We start from the raw sequence: 14,990 nt of genomic DNA on the forward strand, positions 1-14,990 counted from the left end.
AGCGTCGGCCTGCGGACTGAAAGGTCCCAGGTTCGATTCCGGTCAAGGGCATGTACTTTGGTTGCGGGCACATCCCCAGTAGGGGGTGTGCAAGAGGCAGCTGGTCGATGTTTCTCTCTCATCGATGTTTCTAACTCTCTATCCCTCTCTCTTCCTCACTGTAATAAATCAATAAAATATATTTTAAAAAAAGATGAAATACAAGTTATGAACAATCGTGGGTGCCCCCTGCTAATAATGAAAGAAATAATAAATTAAAACAAATTTTATTTCTTTGTTTATCAAATCAGTAAGGACTTTTAAATGCTTGTCTTTTCAAGGAGGGTCAAATGAAATGTGTTGGGAATGTAAACTGTCTCTGTTTCCCACTCAAGTAAAGGTCCTTGGGCTGATTTCCAGAGAATCAGATTCTCCAGACTGGAGGAGGGAGGACTCCCTTCTTACCAATGATTGTCACTAAAAGTTTTTCCGTGGGCCCTTTGGGGATGGCTCATTTTCTCTGATTAGAAGAAAAACTGCCAACTGAGTTGTGGGAAGGATTTCTAGGCCCTTAGATTACTAATTTTTCTTTTTATAAAACTATTGTGAGAATTTCTCAAAATAATATTATATAGTAATAAATTTGTGCATGTTCATTTATCCATTAATCCCATGCTGGGAAATATATCCTAAGGAAAAACCTTAACGGGGAGACTTTTTTTGTAAGATGTTTATTGCCCAATTCTAAATGTCCATAGAGGAATTCTGAGAACCTATCTAGGTAGCAGGTTGTAAGAGAGAAATCCATGAGCTCTCATGAATCTGAATAAACCCGAGTTTGGGCCCTTGGTCTGCCACTTTACTAGTTAGTTGATACTTAAGTCTCTTTGAACCTCAGTTTTGTTTTTTGTTTTTTAATTTTTTATTGTTGACAGTATTACAGATGTCCCTCATTTCCCTCCTTTTCTCCCCCTCCACCCAGGCCTCAACCCACCCCAGGCCTTCTCCACACTATTGTCGCTGACCATGGGCTGTGCATATCTACACTAATAAAAGAGAAAGATGCAAAATTGACTGTACCCTCATGATGCCCACCAGCCAATCAGGAGTGAGTATGCAAATTAACCCAACAAAGATGAGTTAATTTGCATACACAGGTGCTGAATGGCCGGGGCCGGGGCTGGACGCTTGCATCGTCACCATGGAGACGACGCAGAGATTCCACACTGCTCCAGCAGCTCCAGGCCTTTGGGCAGCATGGGAAGGCGCAAAGGCGGCCCCGGGCCAGAGCAAAGGCGGTGCCGGTAGCCAGGGGAAGGAAGGCCCATTCTTGCACGAATCTTCGTGCATCGGGCCTCTAGTATTCATATAAGTTCTTTGGTTGATTTCTTCCTGTTACCTCCCCTACCCTCCCACATACCTCTTCCTTCTGAGATCTGTCAGTCTGTTTCATGCATCCATGCCTCTGGACCTATTTTTTTCATTAGTTTACTAGAGGCCCGGTGCACGAAATTCATGTACGGGGGCGGGGAGGGGTGTCCCTCAGCCCAGCCTGCACCCTCTTCAATCTGGGACCCCTTGAGGGATGTCCGACTGCCCGTTTAGGCCCGATCCCAGTGGGATCGGGCCTAAACGGGCAGTCGGACATCCCTCTCACAATCCAGGACTGCTGGCTCCCAACTGCTCGCCTGCCTGCCTTCCTGATTGCCCCTAACCGCTTCTGCCTGCCAGCCTGATCACCCCCTAACCACTCCCCTGCCAGCCTGATTGATGTCTAACTGCTCCCCTGCCAGCCTGTTTGCCCCCAACTTCCCTCCTCTGCCCGCCTGGTCACCCCTAACTGCCCTCCCCTGCAGGGTTGATTCCCTCCAACTGCCCTCCCTTGCAGGCCTGGTCCCTCTCAACTGCCCTCCCTTGCAGGCCTGGTGCCTCCCAACTGCCCTCCCCTGCTGGCCATCTTGTGGTGGCCATCTTGTGTCCACTTGGGGGCAGGATCTTTGACCACATGGGGGCTGCTATATTGTGTGTTGGAGTGATGGTCAATCTGCATATTACTCTTTTATTAGATAGGATAGAGGCCTGGTGCACGGGTGGGGGCCAGCTGGTTTGCACTGAAGGGTATCCCGGATCAGGGTGGGGGTTCCCTTGGGGCGTGGGGCGGCCTGAGGGAGGGGCCTGTGGTGGTTTGCAGGCCAGCCACACCTCCTGGCGACCCAAGCGGAGGCCCTGGTATCTGGAATTTACTTACCTTCTACAATTGAAACTTTGTATCCTGGAGCGGAGCCAAGCCTCCTGCTTGCTCCGTGGCTGGCAGCCATTTCTGTTTGGATTTGTTTACCTTCTATAATTGAAACTTTGTAGCCTTGAGTGGAGGCTTAGGCCGGCCAGGGCAGGGGAAAGCTTGGCTGCTTCTATCGCCTTGGAAACCCAAGCCTCCCTCCTACTTTCTCTGTGGCTCTAGCCATCTTGGTTGGGTTAATTTGCATACTTGCTCTGATTGGCTGGTGGGCGTGGCTTGTGGGTGTAGCAGAGTTAGGGTCAATTTGCATATTACTCTTTTATTAGGTAGGATTTTATTACATTCCACCTATAATGAGATCATGTGATATTTGTCTTTCTCTGACTGGCTTATTTCACTTAGCATGATAATCTCCAGGTCAATCCATGCTGTTGCAAAGGGTAAGAGATGAACCTCAGATTTTTACTAGTAAAATCATGCTTTGAGAGTTAGAAAAAAATTTCGAGTTGTACACATTATTTCTGAATATCTTTTTAGATCTCCAGATGTTAACATTTATCTTTTTCTCCCTTGTACAAAGGAGGAACTACATGCTTCTTTTCCTCTAAACCTCTTGAGAATAAGTTGCAGATGTGGTGCTTCTTTACCTGTAAATACTTGAGTATGTACAGTATTTAAAAACAAACATATAAGAACCATCTTTTACATAATAACAGCACAATTTTAAAAAATCTGGAAATCACTTCATTAGCCAACCTAATCTACAGATCATATTTATATTTTCCTGGTTGTCCCAATAATGTCCTCTTAAGTTAATTAAGTCCTTACATTGTATTTAGGTATTAATTCTCTTTGTCTCCTTTAATGTGAAACTTTCTGTTTCATGACATTGGCATATTTGAAAAATATAGGCCAATTATTTTGTAGAACGTTGCCTAAATTCGGTTTGTTTGAGAAATTTCCTCATGACTAGAAAGGGGTTACACATTTTTGGTAGAGATAGTACTGTTCTTAGTGCATCATATCATGATGAACAGAACATAGGTTTGTCCTTTATACTTACTGGTGATCAATTTTATCATTTAGTTAAAGTGGTGTTTTCTCTAGTATCATGTCGGGAAAGAAAAACTAGTAGTTAAAAATTAAAAATGGTGTTATATTCTTTGCAGAGAATGGTTGTAAGGAATTAGAAATTGCATAAGATATGATCAGGAAGTGGTAACCTTTACTCTTAATGTATATTTCATATAGGTTAAGAAATTAATAATATTTGAAATTATGCTGGGAAATGCCAGGTTTCTGATCAATTGAGAAAGGATGCAAAATTATACTTACAATGTAGCACAACTGTTTAGACATTTAAGAAAAAAAGACTAGTAGCCCTAGCCTGTGTGGCTCAGTTGGTTGGAGCCTCATCTGTGCACCGAAAGGTTGCCAGTTTGATTCCTGGTCAGGGCACATACCTAAGTTTCTGGTTCAATTTCCAGTGGAGGCAACTGATCAATGTTTCTTTCATATGTTGGTGTTTCTTTCTTTTTCTCCCTCTCTCCCGCCCCCTCTCTCTCAAATTGGTAAAACATAACCTCAGGTAACAATGAAAAAAAAAAGAAAAGAAAAAGACTAGTAGACTATGTTAATGATATTTATCTTTGGGTGATGGGCATAGGATGTCTTAAAAATATAATCCAGCTTTATTGTATTTTCCAAATTTTCTGGGTGATGTCCAACAAAAAACATTTGAGTGTACTATGAAAGGTTAAAATTGATGGTGTGTGGGCAGGCTAAATAGGAATCTCAGATGGTGAATAAAGAAAAATTGAATTTATTTAAAGAAAAGGGGACAGGGATATCTAAAGGGAAGGGCTATACAGCACTGAGCTAAGGAGTATTGGGTCAATGATAGCAGCCCCTAGAAGATGGAGACTCTTCCTTATATGTAGCCACTGGTGGGAAGCATTTGTCATCAGTGAGTTTTGGGGTCTTGGTTGATGGGTTTAGGCAGTGGGGTTGGGTCAACAGGACTGTGGATGTGCGATTGGGCGCTTCTTGGCAGTTTTAGTTCCTTATATGGTTGATTCCTAGTGTCCGGCATTTCTTGCCCAGCAAGTCTTCCTGGTCTTTGTTCTCTTGTGGCGGGGAAGCTTACAAAATGGCTGTTAAGAATTATATTGCCTTGTAAGTCCTAACATACTATAAAAGCTATCAACACTTTATTATGAAAGTAGGTTAGCTCAGTATAAGCCAAGTGAATGGAAGAGAGATCCAGAGGAAGATATTAGTAATGCTGCTTTTCTTGGCAAGAATTTTTCAACTTGACAGTTGTGTTGATGTCACTGATGTTTGTTGTAGGAGAGGGTGCACTAATGTTTAACTTCGAATTACCAGTTGATTGCTTATTCCTCTGATTTCACAAGCTATACTGACCTCTTCTCAGTTGTTTGAGCTCAGCTTGGCAAATTTTTTTATCATACTCTCTGTTTGTTGTTTATCTGATGCTTAACTTTCTTTTGTTTTGCTGGCTGAAGGATAATTTTTATTACTTTTATGTACAGAAAACTCAACAATGTACACTTTTCCCAGCTTGGTGGTCAGCTTTTTAGCCTTGTCCTTTTCCAGCTTAGCACTGCGAGCCACTGACTTTGGACCCAGGATGTTGCATCCCCATTGGCAGCGGATCTCATCATACCTGTTGTAATTGGTCTGGATAGCCTCCACCAGCTTAGCCAGAGCACCTTTGTCTTCTGTGTGAAGGTGACGGTGGTGCAGGTCTTCCTGTGGACTAGACGTCCTAGCTTGGCCTTCCCCTTGATAATGCAGTAGGGAACCCACATCTTACGGCACAGGGCAGGCAGGAAGACAGTCAGCTCAATGGGATGCACGTCGTGTGCAATCGTTGACCAGCTGTGCCTTCTTGTTCTCCCCAGGGTGGTCACAGTGTTACCCCTGCCCAAAGGACAGGTGGCTCCTTGGTGGGGAAATCTCCTTTTCCTGACAGCTTTATCTCAGCCTGGGCCAACAGTCTCTTTTCTTGCTTTGTCTGTGGTCTGTACTTGTGGGTCAGCTTTAGCACTTGAGTTGCTGTTTGGCCCTCCCAAGGCCTAGGTGAATTGGTTAATGGCAGGAGGCACTTTCAGACGCTTATAAAAAATGGCCCTTTGCCGCTACAACTGAATGTAAGGGGGGCATATGACAAAATGGGTGAGGTCCCTTTTGGGTTGTATGTCTTCTCCAATGCCAAAATTCTTGGGCCTTTTCTCAAATGGGATTTACCACTTTCTTGGCCTGCTTCTCCACGACATTAGAGACCTGCAAACACCTTCTCCTTAGCATTCTTTCCTTTTGGTATCTTGGGCGGCGGGAGGAAAGAGCTAATTTTCTTCTTGACCAGGGTAATTGGCAAAGGTAAAAATATTTAAAGGCCTAATTGAAAATACTTTATATTTCATTAATATTCTATGCTAGTATTGCAAAACTGTACTTGTTAAACAGCTATTAAGTGCATCAGCTGTGTTTTCAGAAGTTATTTCTAGATTGTCTGTACCCTTTCAAGAATAAAACGGATAATATCATTGAATTGAAATACAAAGCATATTTGAGTCATAGTACTTAAGCTTAAAAAACTAAGTCTGAATAAATTAGTAATTGGTATTTACCTTACATATGGTAATGACTTGTGTGGGTGAAATAGTGTCAACTTTGAAATGAAATATATTTTAATAAACACTGCGTTTATAATTATTCAAAGTGTGTGTACACATTTTTGGGGGACACCCTATATATCCATATATTACGGATGTATGTACAAATTAGGTATAAATTGGATCTTTATAGTGTTTATAGTATACTAGTAGCCCATTGGGTGTAGCACTGTAGTGATTCAACTGAGGTCACAACAGGCAGGCATATGTTGGAATGAAAGGATTGGCCATTAGATTGGAGGGAACAGGCCAAAGCTAGCTGGATCTTGTATAAGGACTAGGGATTATTTGAAATATATATGTACTTAAAGTAGAGAAGAAAAGTTGTTCATTATTAGTTCTTGTGAGGATCATTCAGTAATTTGAACTGTTTAACTTTTTAAACATTTATTCTGGGAGTTAGTATAAATTTTAGCTAACAAGGGTAACTTTTTTGGGGAAAAACCCATTTTGTAGTCATTTTAGATTTATAAGAAAGTTGCAGAAATAGAAGAGAGAGTTCCTATATAGCCCTCACCTAGTTTCCCTGTTGTCATAACCATAGTACTTTTGTCAAAGCTAATAAACCAAATTGGTATATTATTATTAACTTACTACACAAAAGAGTAACTTTTTCCATACCTTTTAATTTATTATTGTCAAAAACACCATAAAATGAAACCACAATAATTAAGTAACTTGAATTTTTTAAAAAGGATTTTGAGTTTAAAAAGCAGCTGGAAAAGAGTTTTCTGCAGAGGTGACTAATTTTATGTTTGAAAGTTTCTTTTTAAATTTTTTTGTTAAAACCATTTTTTATTGCAATTAAAAAATAGTAACTTTTATTTAGATAAATATAGCCTTTTAAAAACTGACCATTATACCTTTTTAGAGTTGACAGCGGAGCTTTTTTGTTCTGATAGCAAGCCTGGTCCTAAGCCTGTGTCCTGGCAGTTGTTTTCACTGTCCCTTGTTCTTCCACTTTTTTTTATGCTGACTACTCCCATCTCTCCAGGGGAAAGAAAATTCAAATGAGTCAATGAAGATGAATAAAAACTTTAGGTCATTTGGCCAAGTAAATAGGACCTTTACATTATTTAATTTGATACTTAATTTACCTTATGGGTACAGGTTGTGTATGTTTTCTATTACTGTAGTTGCTGGAGTGCTAGAGAGCTTTTATCTGTTTTGCATCAGAGTTTGGCATCTAACATATTTTTGTACTCAAATCTTAATAATTTTTTGTACTTTCCAGGCAACAGCTGAACAGATGCGTCTCGCTCAGGTGATCTTTGATAAAAATGATTCAGAATTTGAAGCTAAAGTTAAACAGGTATGTTTCTGGCAAAGGATGTTACCTATTTTTGTTAATGTTTTAAAAAGAAAATTTTACTAGAAATTTTAATTTTATTTTTTAAATATATTTTTATTGATTTCAGAGAGGAAGGGAGAGGGAGAGAGATAGAAACATCAATAATGAGAGAGAATCATTGATCAACTGCCTCCTGCATGCCCCCTACTAGGGATCGAGCCCGCAACCTGGGCATATGCTCTTACTGGGAATATAACCGTGACCTCCTGGTTCATAGGTCAGTGCTCTACCAGTAATTGCTCCTTGGAGTGAACATCCCACAGTGAACTCTTTAGCCCTTTACTATGTAAACTCTTTTTTCTTTCTTATAGTTTCTTTCGTCAGACTAATGATAATTTTGGAAGGCCACAAAAAGAATTTATTAAAAATTATAGAATTCATTCTCTGGAATGATATTTATGTACAGTTTGAGACATACTACATATTATATTTTATCTGAATAGCATAGCAGATACATAAGCAAGAGCACTGGTTCAGGAGTTCAGAGTTTTAAGTGCTAACTTAAGTACTCTTACTGATCTAATCACTGGAGTAATTTAAAAAAAATTTTTTTTTAATCCTTACCCAAGGATACTTTTTCCATTGTTTTAGAGAGAGTGAAGGGGAGGGAGGAGGAGGGGGGGAAAGAGAGAGAGGGGGGGGCGGGAAGGAAGGAAGGAAGGAAGGAAGGAAGGAAGGAAGGAAGGAAGGAAGGAAGGAGAAAGAAAGAAGAGAGAAACATTGATGTGACCCTGACTGGTTTGGCTCAGTGGATAGAAAGTCGGCCTGCCGACTGAAGGGTCCCAGATTCGATTCCGGTCAAGGGCATGTACCTTGGTTGTGGGCACATCCCCAGTAGGGAGTGTGCATGAGGCAGCTGATCGATGTTTCTCTTTCATCGATGTTTCTAACTCTCTATCCTTCTCCCCTCCTCTCTGTAAAAAATCAATTAAATATATTAACCCTACCAGACCGCTGTACCAATTTTTCGGTAATTTCTGAATCTGCCACTATACCGCTGTACCTAATTTTCGGTACTTTGCCTAGTACCTATTTTCTACAATGTCTCCAAGTTCCATTTTATTCTAACCACTTGTTTGCATGTAACTAACATTTTTCTATATCATGTTGATTTTTTCTCTTTAATGCTCAGGAGCCCAGGTATAGGGGACAGTTAGGTTCAGGGCCTCAGGTTTGGTAGGTTTAAAAAAAAGAAAGAAAAAGAAACATTGATGTGAAAGAGACACACCCGGTAACACCCTGTACATGCCTTCACAGGGGGTGGGGAGCAAACCTGAAACAGGTATGTGTCCTTGACAGGGAATTCGAAACCATGACCCTTCTGTCCATAGGCTGACACTAACCATTGAGCAACCGCCAGGGCAATCACTTGAGGGATTTTGATACTTATTGTGCATCTTAACAATTGCATATGACAGATATTGGCTTAGTCCAGATCATTGATAAAAATCTGATTATTAGTAGATATCCAAAGACCAAAGTGTACTGGAAAGTATGTAGAACTTTCACTATGTTACAGGAAGGAAATGAGAGACAGAGTGATGTAATGCAAAGAGTTAATATTTATGAGATCAGGAGACCTGGATTCCGGATAGGCTTTGCTTTTTTTTTTTTCCTGTTAGGCTTTGCTCTTAACTAGCTTTTTGGCCACAGAGAAATTACTTCAAATATTGGGGTCAAACTATTTTGAACTGCAGCTAGTACATCCTATATAATAAAAGCCCAGTGACCGAATGGCAGAATGACCGGTCGACCAGTCGCTATGATATGCACTAACCACCAGGGTGCAGACACTCAACACAGGAGCTGCCCCCTGGTGGTCAGTGTGCTCCCACAGTGGGAGTGCCACTCAGAGGCGTGTGTCCACAGCCAATCGGCTGACCAGGATGAGCAGCGCTCCCGCAGCAGGAGCTGCTGTTTAGAGAGTGGGTTCACAGCAGGCCACGCTCCCCACCAGTGCACGAATCCCATACACTGGGCCTCTTAATTACTAAAATAATTAAGATAGTTAAAACACAATACATACTTAAATCATACATTTGTTAACTGATCATTGAAACACCTTTATTTTGCCTAATCTGATTGCTCTTTGTGATGAAAATGTTAAGCAGCTTAATTTCTCTTGTTATACAGAATGCACCAAAGGGATTTCTTCGATTATGTCAAACATAGCAATCTGTGGACTCTGCTTGACAATATAGTATGTGTAGGAGTGAGTTTTGTGATCACTGCAGAATTCCTTGTGAGACCTTAGGTGTTATAACTTATATATGTTATAATCCAAGTAGTAATAGCTTATGTAGGGAAATTTGTCCCTGTGCAAAACAGTTGGACTGGATATTCTGTTAATGGTGCCCACATACACGTGGTCTTTGGGAAACAAAGTCCCACTTAACATTTGTGTAGTTTAGAATTTTAGGAATGCTGGCTATGGACCAAGTTTGAGTAGACAATAACTGATCCAGAGTATTCTGAGGATGTTGGTATATACAGGTGTATGCTGCTGATTAATAATCTGTTATTGCTCATCTTGAAGGAGGGTTGATTTGTAGTTTGACTATGCCAATATTGGTGAAAAGACGTGGGGTGGCCACAAACAAAATAGGTAAAAGTTCCGAGTGTAGAAGAAACCATCTTCATGTGGAAGGACTGCATAATTTCTGTCTTTATGGAGAAGAATCTTAAAATATCAAGTGCCATTTTTGGCGTCTCCCTAACCATGTTCTTATAATTTCAACAGCTTATGGAAGTGACAGGAAAAAATCAGGATGAATGCATAGTTGCCCTACATGACTGTAATGGAGATGTGAACAAAGCTATCAATATATTGCTGGAAGGGAATTCAGACACGGTAAGATTATTAAGTATTATTCGTTGATTTGCAGTGTTAAGATTTGTTTCCAACCCCATATTGCATTTTAAACTTCACCTTATATGGGGGTGGGGATGGAGGGAATTATGGGTGCCATTCCATATTTGTTTTAAGTTCCAGAAAGAACACTAACCTGAAATGACTGTTTTTGTTATATATGGTTTCTTCATGAAGTCGTAGAATCTGAAGACTCGAAAGAGAACTTGGTCATCTACTCCAGCCTTACACAGTTTCCAAAATTCTCTGGGCCTGTGGATATTTTCACCACCTGAAAAAACTTCTCTTGGCTCCACTGCTCATGTTTCTTCATCTCAGTCGTCACCTCTTACTACTCCTTATATCTCTAGACTAACAGAAAACCAGGATTTGCTGGTATATCTATTTGCTTATGTGTGAATATTCTACAGACACATTTTTCATGACAGTTCGACAGATATATAAAAGGAGAAAAGTTTTTTAATGTTTTTTTTCTTCTTCTGTGTGTGTGTTTTTTAGCTTAGAAAGTTTGAGGAATGTGCAGGCACACTTCTTTTAGGAAGGCTGCAACTAAAGCCACACCAGGCAGCTGCCAGCACTAATCTTTTGATTCCTATGTGGAGAGATTGCACAATAATTCATTTATATTTTTAAATTGAGGAAATTGCTTCTGAGCAGATTAAAACAAATATGACTTATTGAAAAAGGGGTACAAAGGTGACCCATCAAAAAGTGCTTTCCTTGCCCAGCCAGAGTGGCTCAGTTGGTTGAGCATCATCCTGTGCACCGAAGGGTTGCTGGATTGATTCCTGGTCAGGGCATATACTGAGACTGTGGGCTCAGTCCCTGATCCCTGGTCAGGGCATGTACAAAAGGCAGCCAATTGATGTTTTCTCTCTCTCTCTCTCTCTCTCTCTCTCTCTCTCTCTCTCTCTCTCTCTCTCTCTCTCTCTCAAAATAAAAAAAGCATGCCTTGGTTAAGGATTAAAAGGGGGGAAAAAGTGGCTGCTTGTCAGTGTTCAGGTTTAATCATGTTCTCAGTTTTAGGGATAGGCTGTATTAGAGTCAGGTTGTATAAAAATGAACTGCATGACAAGGTGAAATGTAAAATGAGTATCTTTTTAATATGAAACAAGAAAGATGAATTTTGTAGTTACATAATTAGGTACTTGGGAAAATCTTTCACTATTTGAATATAGCAGTATTTGTGGGTAAAATTCCATGCAAAATAACACATCCACATGATAAACCACTAAATATGTCAGTTTGTTGGGAAAAATATATAATATTAAGTGATGAAATAAAATTTTGAATAGCTTTTGTTTGCTAACAGGCATGTATTTACTGTTTTGTTTTGTTTTTTAAATATGGGGAATGTGTTTACCTCATTGCTAATGGATTCAGTGTAGAATGGCTGTTATTTTCCACATGAACTAAAGGGCTTCCCTTTTTATAAAAATAATCAATATGAACAAATGAAATATATTCAAATTATTAATTAGAGCTCCTATTTCCTTTTTATTGTAGAGATAGGGCAGGATACTACTTTTGTTGCTTTTCTTTTACATCGAGCAGATTTCATTCTTTTCTGTGGTAGTCAGGTGAATTTTTAAGTCTTAAAAGTCCAGTTCTCTCTTTGTGGTTTATTGAGTTTTAACTTCTCTTCTGGGACTGAATCCAAAGGAGGTGTTCTGGATTGAATGTTACATCAAGAATGTCTTTTTGGTTACTTCTTGAACCTAGAAATCTCACAGTGGTAGCCAGATTTGGCTTGTTTTCTTCAAAGGTCAGAAAACAGCAAATTAGTGCTTGAATCTAGAACCAAAAGGTGTATGCTTGATTGGAGGTAAGAGGACTGTAGGGGAAATGCAGAAGCAGAGGGAAAGTCGTTTAGGATTATTTTGTGGTGCATCTTTACTTTCATATTGTTTGCCTTGTCTCTGACCTGGTTGCTGTGTGCAGCATGGCTAACCAGCAGCAGTAAGGAATACCTGGGTTAGAGTTAATTGGAGGTGGGGAGGAGGGATGCTATGTAAATACTCTAGCTAGGAGCTAGAACATTTAAAGTAAACCGTGAAAGCCTGGCCGGCGTGGCTCCATGGTTGAGCATTGACCTATGAACCAGGAGGTCACAGTTCGATTCCCAGTCAGGGCATATGCCCATGTTGTGGGCTTGATCCCCAATGTGGAGTGTGCAGGAGGCAGCCAATCAATGATTCTCTCTCATCATTGAGGTTTCTATCTCTCTCCCTCTCCCGTCCTCTCTGAAATCAATAAAAATAAACTGTGTTTTGCATACTGAACTGTAAACCTACTTTTGCCCCATCCTGTATATGGTATGATTTGATTTGGTATCACCATTAGAGGAGAGATGGAGAAGGGAGGTTTTATAAATAAATCATTGACTTCTCATTGGAATAGGTCTTTGAGGTTTAAATTTCAGGTACTTAAAAAAACTAAATCAAAATTTTGTCTATTAAAATTTTTTTGATGGTTTGGGTAACTGAATAGGGAAAGTTATATTCTTGAGATTTTAGGGCATCATTTTATGTACCTTTGTAATCTTTGAGCTAATCTATGTATTTAATAGACTTAAGCCCTACTACTGAGGTAAGTGGTAAGTGAGGGTAGCATAGAGTGGGAAATGGGAGAAATGACATTTACTTTACTCACAAATCAGCATAGAAAAAGCCTTTTTGGTAGTAGAACAACAGAGTATGTTACCAATTCAGCTAGTTGCTGTAATCTTTTGTGCTCTATATAGCAAAGGAGCTTAGCAAAGAGGTTTGCTGTCTTTAGCATTGGAAAGTAGAACTATATGGAAAAGAATTAAAATGGTAGGCAAGCAAGCTACAAGGCATGGATAATTAGGTTTGGGAGATACATGCACACACACTTAGTAATTGTACACTCTTTGAATGACAACTCTGAATGACAACTCTTATCTTCGGTAGACTTCATGGGAGACTGTAGGGGGGAAGAAGAAGAATTTTGGAAAAGAAAGTTCAGAAAACAAAGAGAATAGAGAGAAGAGAAGTGAGAGAGAAGTGAGTCGTGGACGTGGAAACAACAACCGGAAAGGAAGAGGTGGCAATCGTGGGAAAGAGTGTAAGTATAGACCTTTATCCTGAACTTTTTATGATGGAAGTTTTCATGCACGCTGAAAGAGTGGTCCAAAGAAGGCCCATAAATCCACTCCCTCAACGCACCATTTGTTGTTACAATTAACATTTGGGTTCTAATGAACTACTTAGTTAATTTAGTAATTGATGCGTTTTCATATCAGCATTGACCGGGGCTGTAGTTAGTTAATTATGTTGTGTGTATTATCACTGCCTTCTATCCTGGCCGGTATGGCTCAGTTGGTTGAGCATCATCCCCTGCACTGAAAGGTCCCTGGTGTGATTCCTGATCAAAGGTCTCTGGTGTGATTCCTGGGTTGCAGGTGCAATCTCCAGTGGGGAGCAGGCGATCAATGTTTCTCTCTCTCATCAATGTTTTACTCTCTCCCTCTTCCTTCCTCTCTCTCTAAAATCAATAAAAACATAAAAAAAAAAAGACTGCCTTCTGTTGTGAATCAAATACATCCTCTAATTTTAAAGGAGAGTTTTTGTTCACTGATAGATGAAGCTCTTTATTCTTCCTCGTGGTATAGGCAAAGGTTAAAATAAATGGAAGGTCATTGAATAGGGAAGATTTTCTCAGTACTTTCTATTCGACCCAGGAACAATAACCTGCTGTATAGATATACCAAAGTAGCTAAATTATGAACGAATAAAATAAATATTAAACATCACCTTAGAGACTTTTTAAAAATCTTCACTTGAGGATATGTTGATTGATTTGAGAGAGAGAGGAAAGGATAGTGGCGGGGGCGGGGCGGGGGTAGAAAGAGAAACATCGATGTGAGAAACAGATCAGTTGCCTGTTGTACACATCTTGAACGGGGATCAAACCTGAAACCTAGGTATGTGCACTGACTGGGAATTGGACCCTGCAACCTATTGGCATACAGGACAACTCTCCAACCATCTGAGCACTCGGCCAGCACTGACCTTAGAGACTTTTGCTAGTTTATTCTATGGATATTTATTGAGTACCTGCTGTGTAGCAAGTACTCTTATAGGCATACAGCAATAAATGGTACAGACAATTTTGCCCTCCTAAAACTTCCCTTTTAATGGAGGTAGAGTGAGATGTAACAATAAAAAGGAAAAGTAACATTTTATATTAATATATTTTAATGGTGTTAGTAGAAATTATGCTGTGGATGAAAACAAAGGACAGAGAGATTGGGATTATAAAGAGAGATGTAAATTTAAATGGAGTGGCACCTTCATGAGAATTCATAGGTATTAATCTCTGAAAGAGACGAGGGAAGCAAGCTGTGCCAATATCACTCATAACATTTCTATATTATATAGAATCATTAATGCCAATATAGGTATGAGGAGAAGAAAAGACTGTATTGGCATCTTCTGGACAGAATCCTGTAAAAAGCTGTCTCTAACATTAATTTCTTCAATAACAGTATTTCCTTGATGGTGGTGTTTTGCTATTCTATGTCTTTCCAGACCTTAAACCTAACTAGTCAGCAAATGTGTGGTGTATTACATAGTTGAATAACAAATGTGGCTTTTTGAAACAAACTTACTTTAGGGGAGGGCAAGTCCAAATAGAAGAAATAAAAAGTGGTATGTCATTTTAATTTCTTTTTAGAACTTTTACTTATAAATAAGGAAGATGTGCTGTTACTCAGTTTTTGAACCACTTTTGTTTTTTAAAAAAATACATATTTTCATTGATCTCAGGGAGAGGGAGAGAGAGATAGAAACATCAATGATGAGAGAGAATCACCGATCGGCTGCTTCCTGC

At 39.7% G+C, this 14,990-nt stretch overlaps 1 protein-coding gene and 1 pseudogene across 12 annotated transcripts in view; one reads left to right on the plus strand and one right to left on the minus strand.

Annotated features, from left to right (window-relative positions):
* UBAP2 (ubiquitin associated protein 2) overlaps positions 1-14,990 on the plus strand; it is a 106,419-nt gene that overhangs the window by 33,906 nt on the left and 57,523 nt on the right. For all 11 annotated transcript variants that reach the window (XR_013814451.1, XR_013814452.1, XM_079789698.1 and 8 more), the window contains 3 exons: positions 7,151-7,228; positions 10,008-10,118; positions 13,070-13,223. Coding sequence is in view for 9 of the 11 variants with exons in the window: in XM_079789698.1 (XP_079645824.1) it covers positions 7,151-7,228; positions 10,008-10,118; positions 13,070-13,223 (343 nt within the window). In the remaining 2 variants the exon portion in view is untranslated. The remainder of the gene's footprint in view (positions 1-7,150; positions 7,229-10,007; positions 10,119-13,069; positions 13,224-14,990) is intronic.
* Positions 2,185-7,144, minus strand: LOC307110567 (large ribosomal subunit protein eL8-like; annotated as a pseudogene). The gene has a single exon. The product of its transcript is annotated as a large ribosomal subunit protein eL8-like (transcript).

The sequence above is a fragment of the Cnephaeus nilssonii genome, assembly GCF_951640355.1.
Source record: "Cnephaeus nilssonii genome assembly, chromosome: 14".
Taxonomy (NCBI): Eukaryota; Metazoa; Chordata; class Mammalia; order Chiroptera; family Vespertilionidae; genus Cnephaeus; species Cnephaeus nilssonii.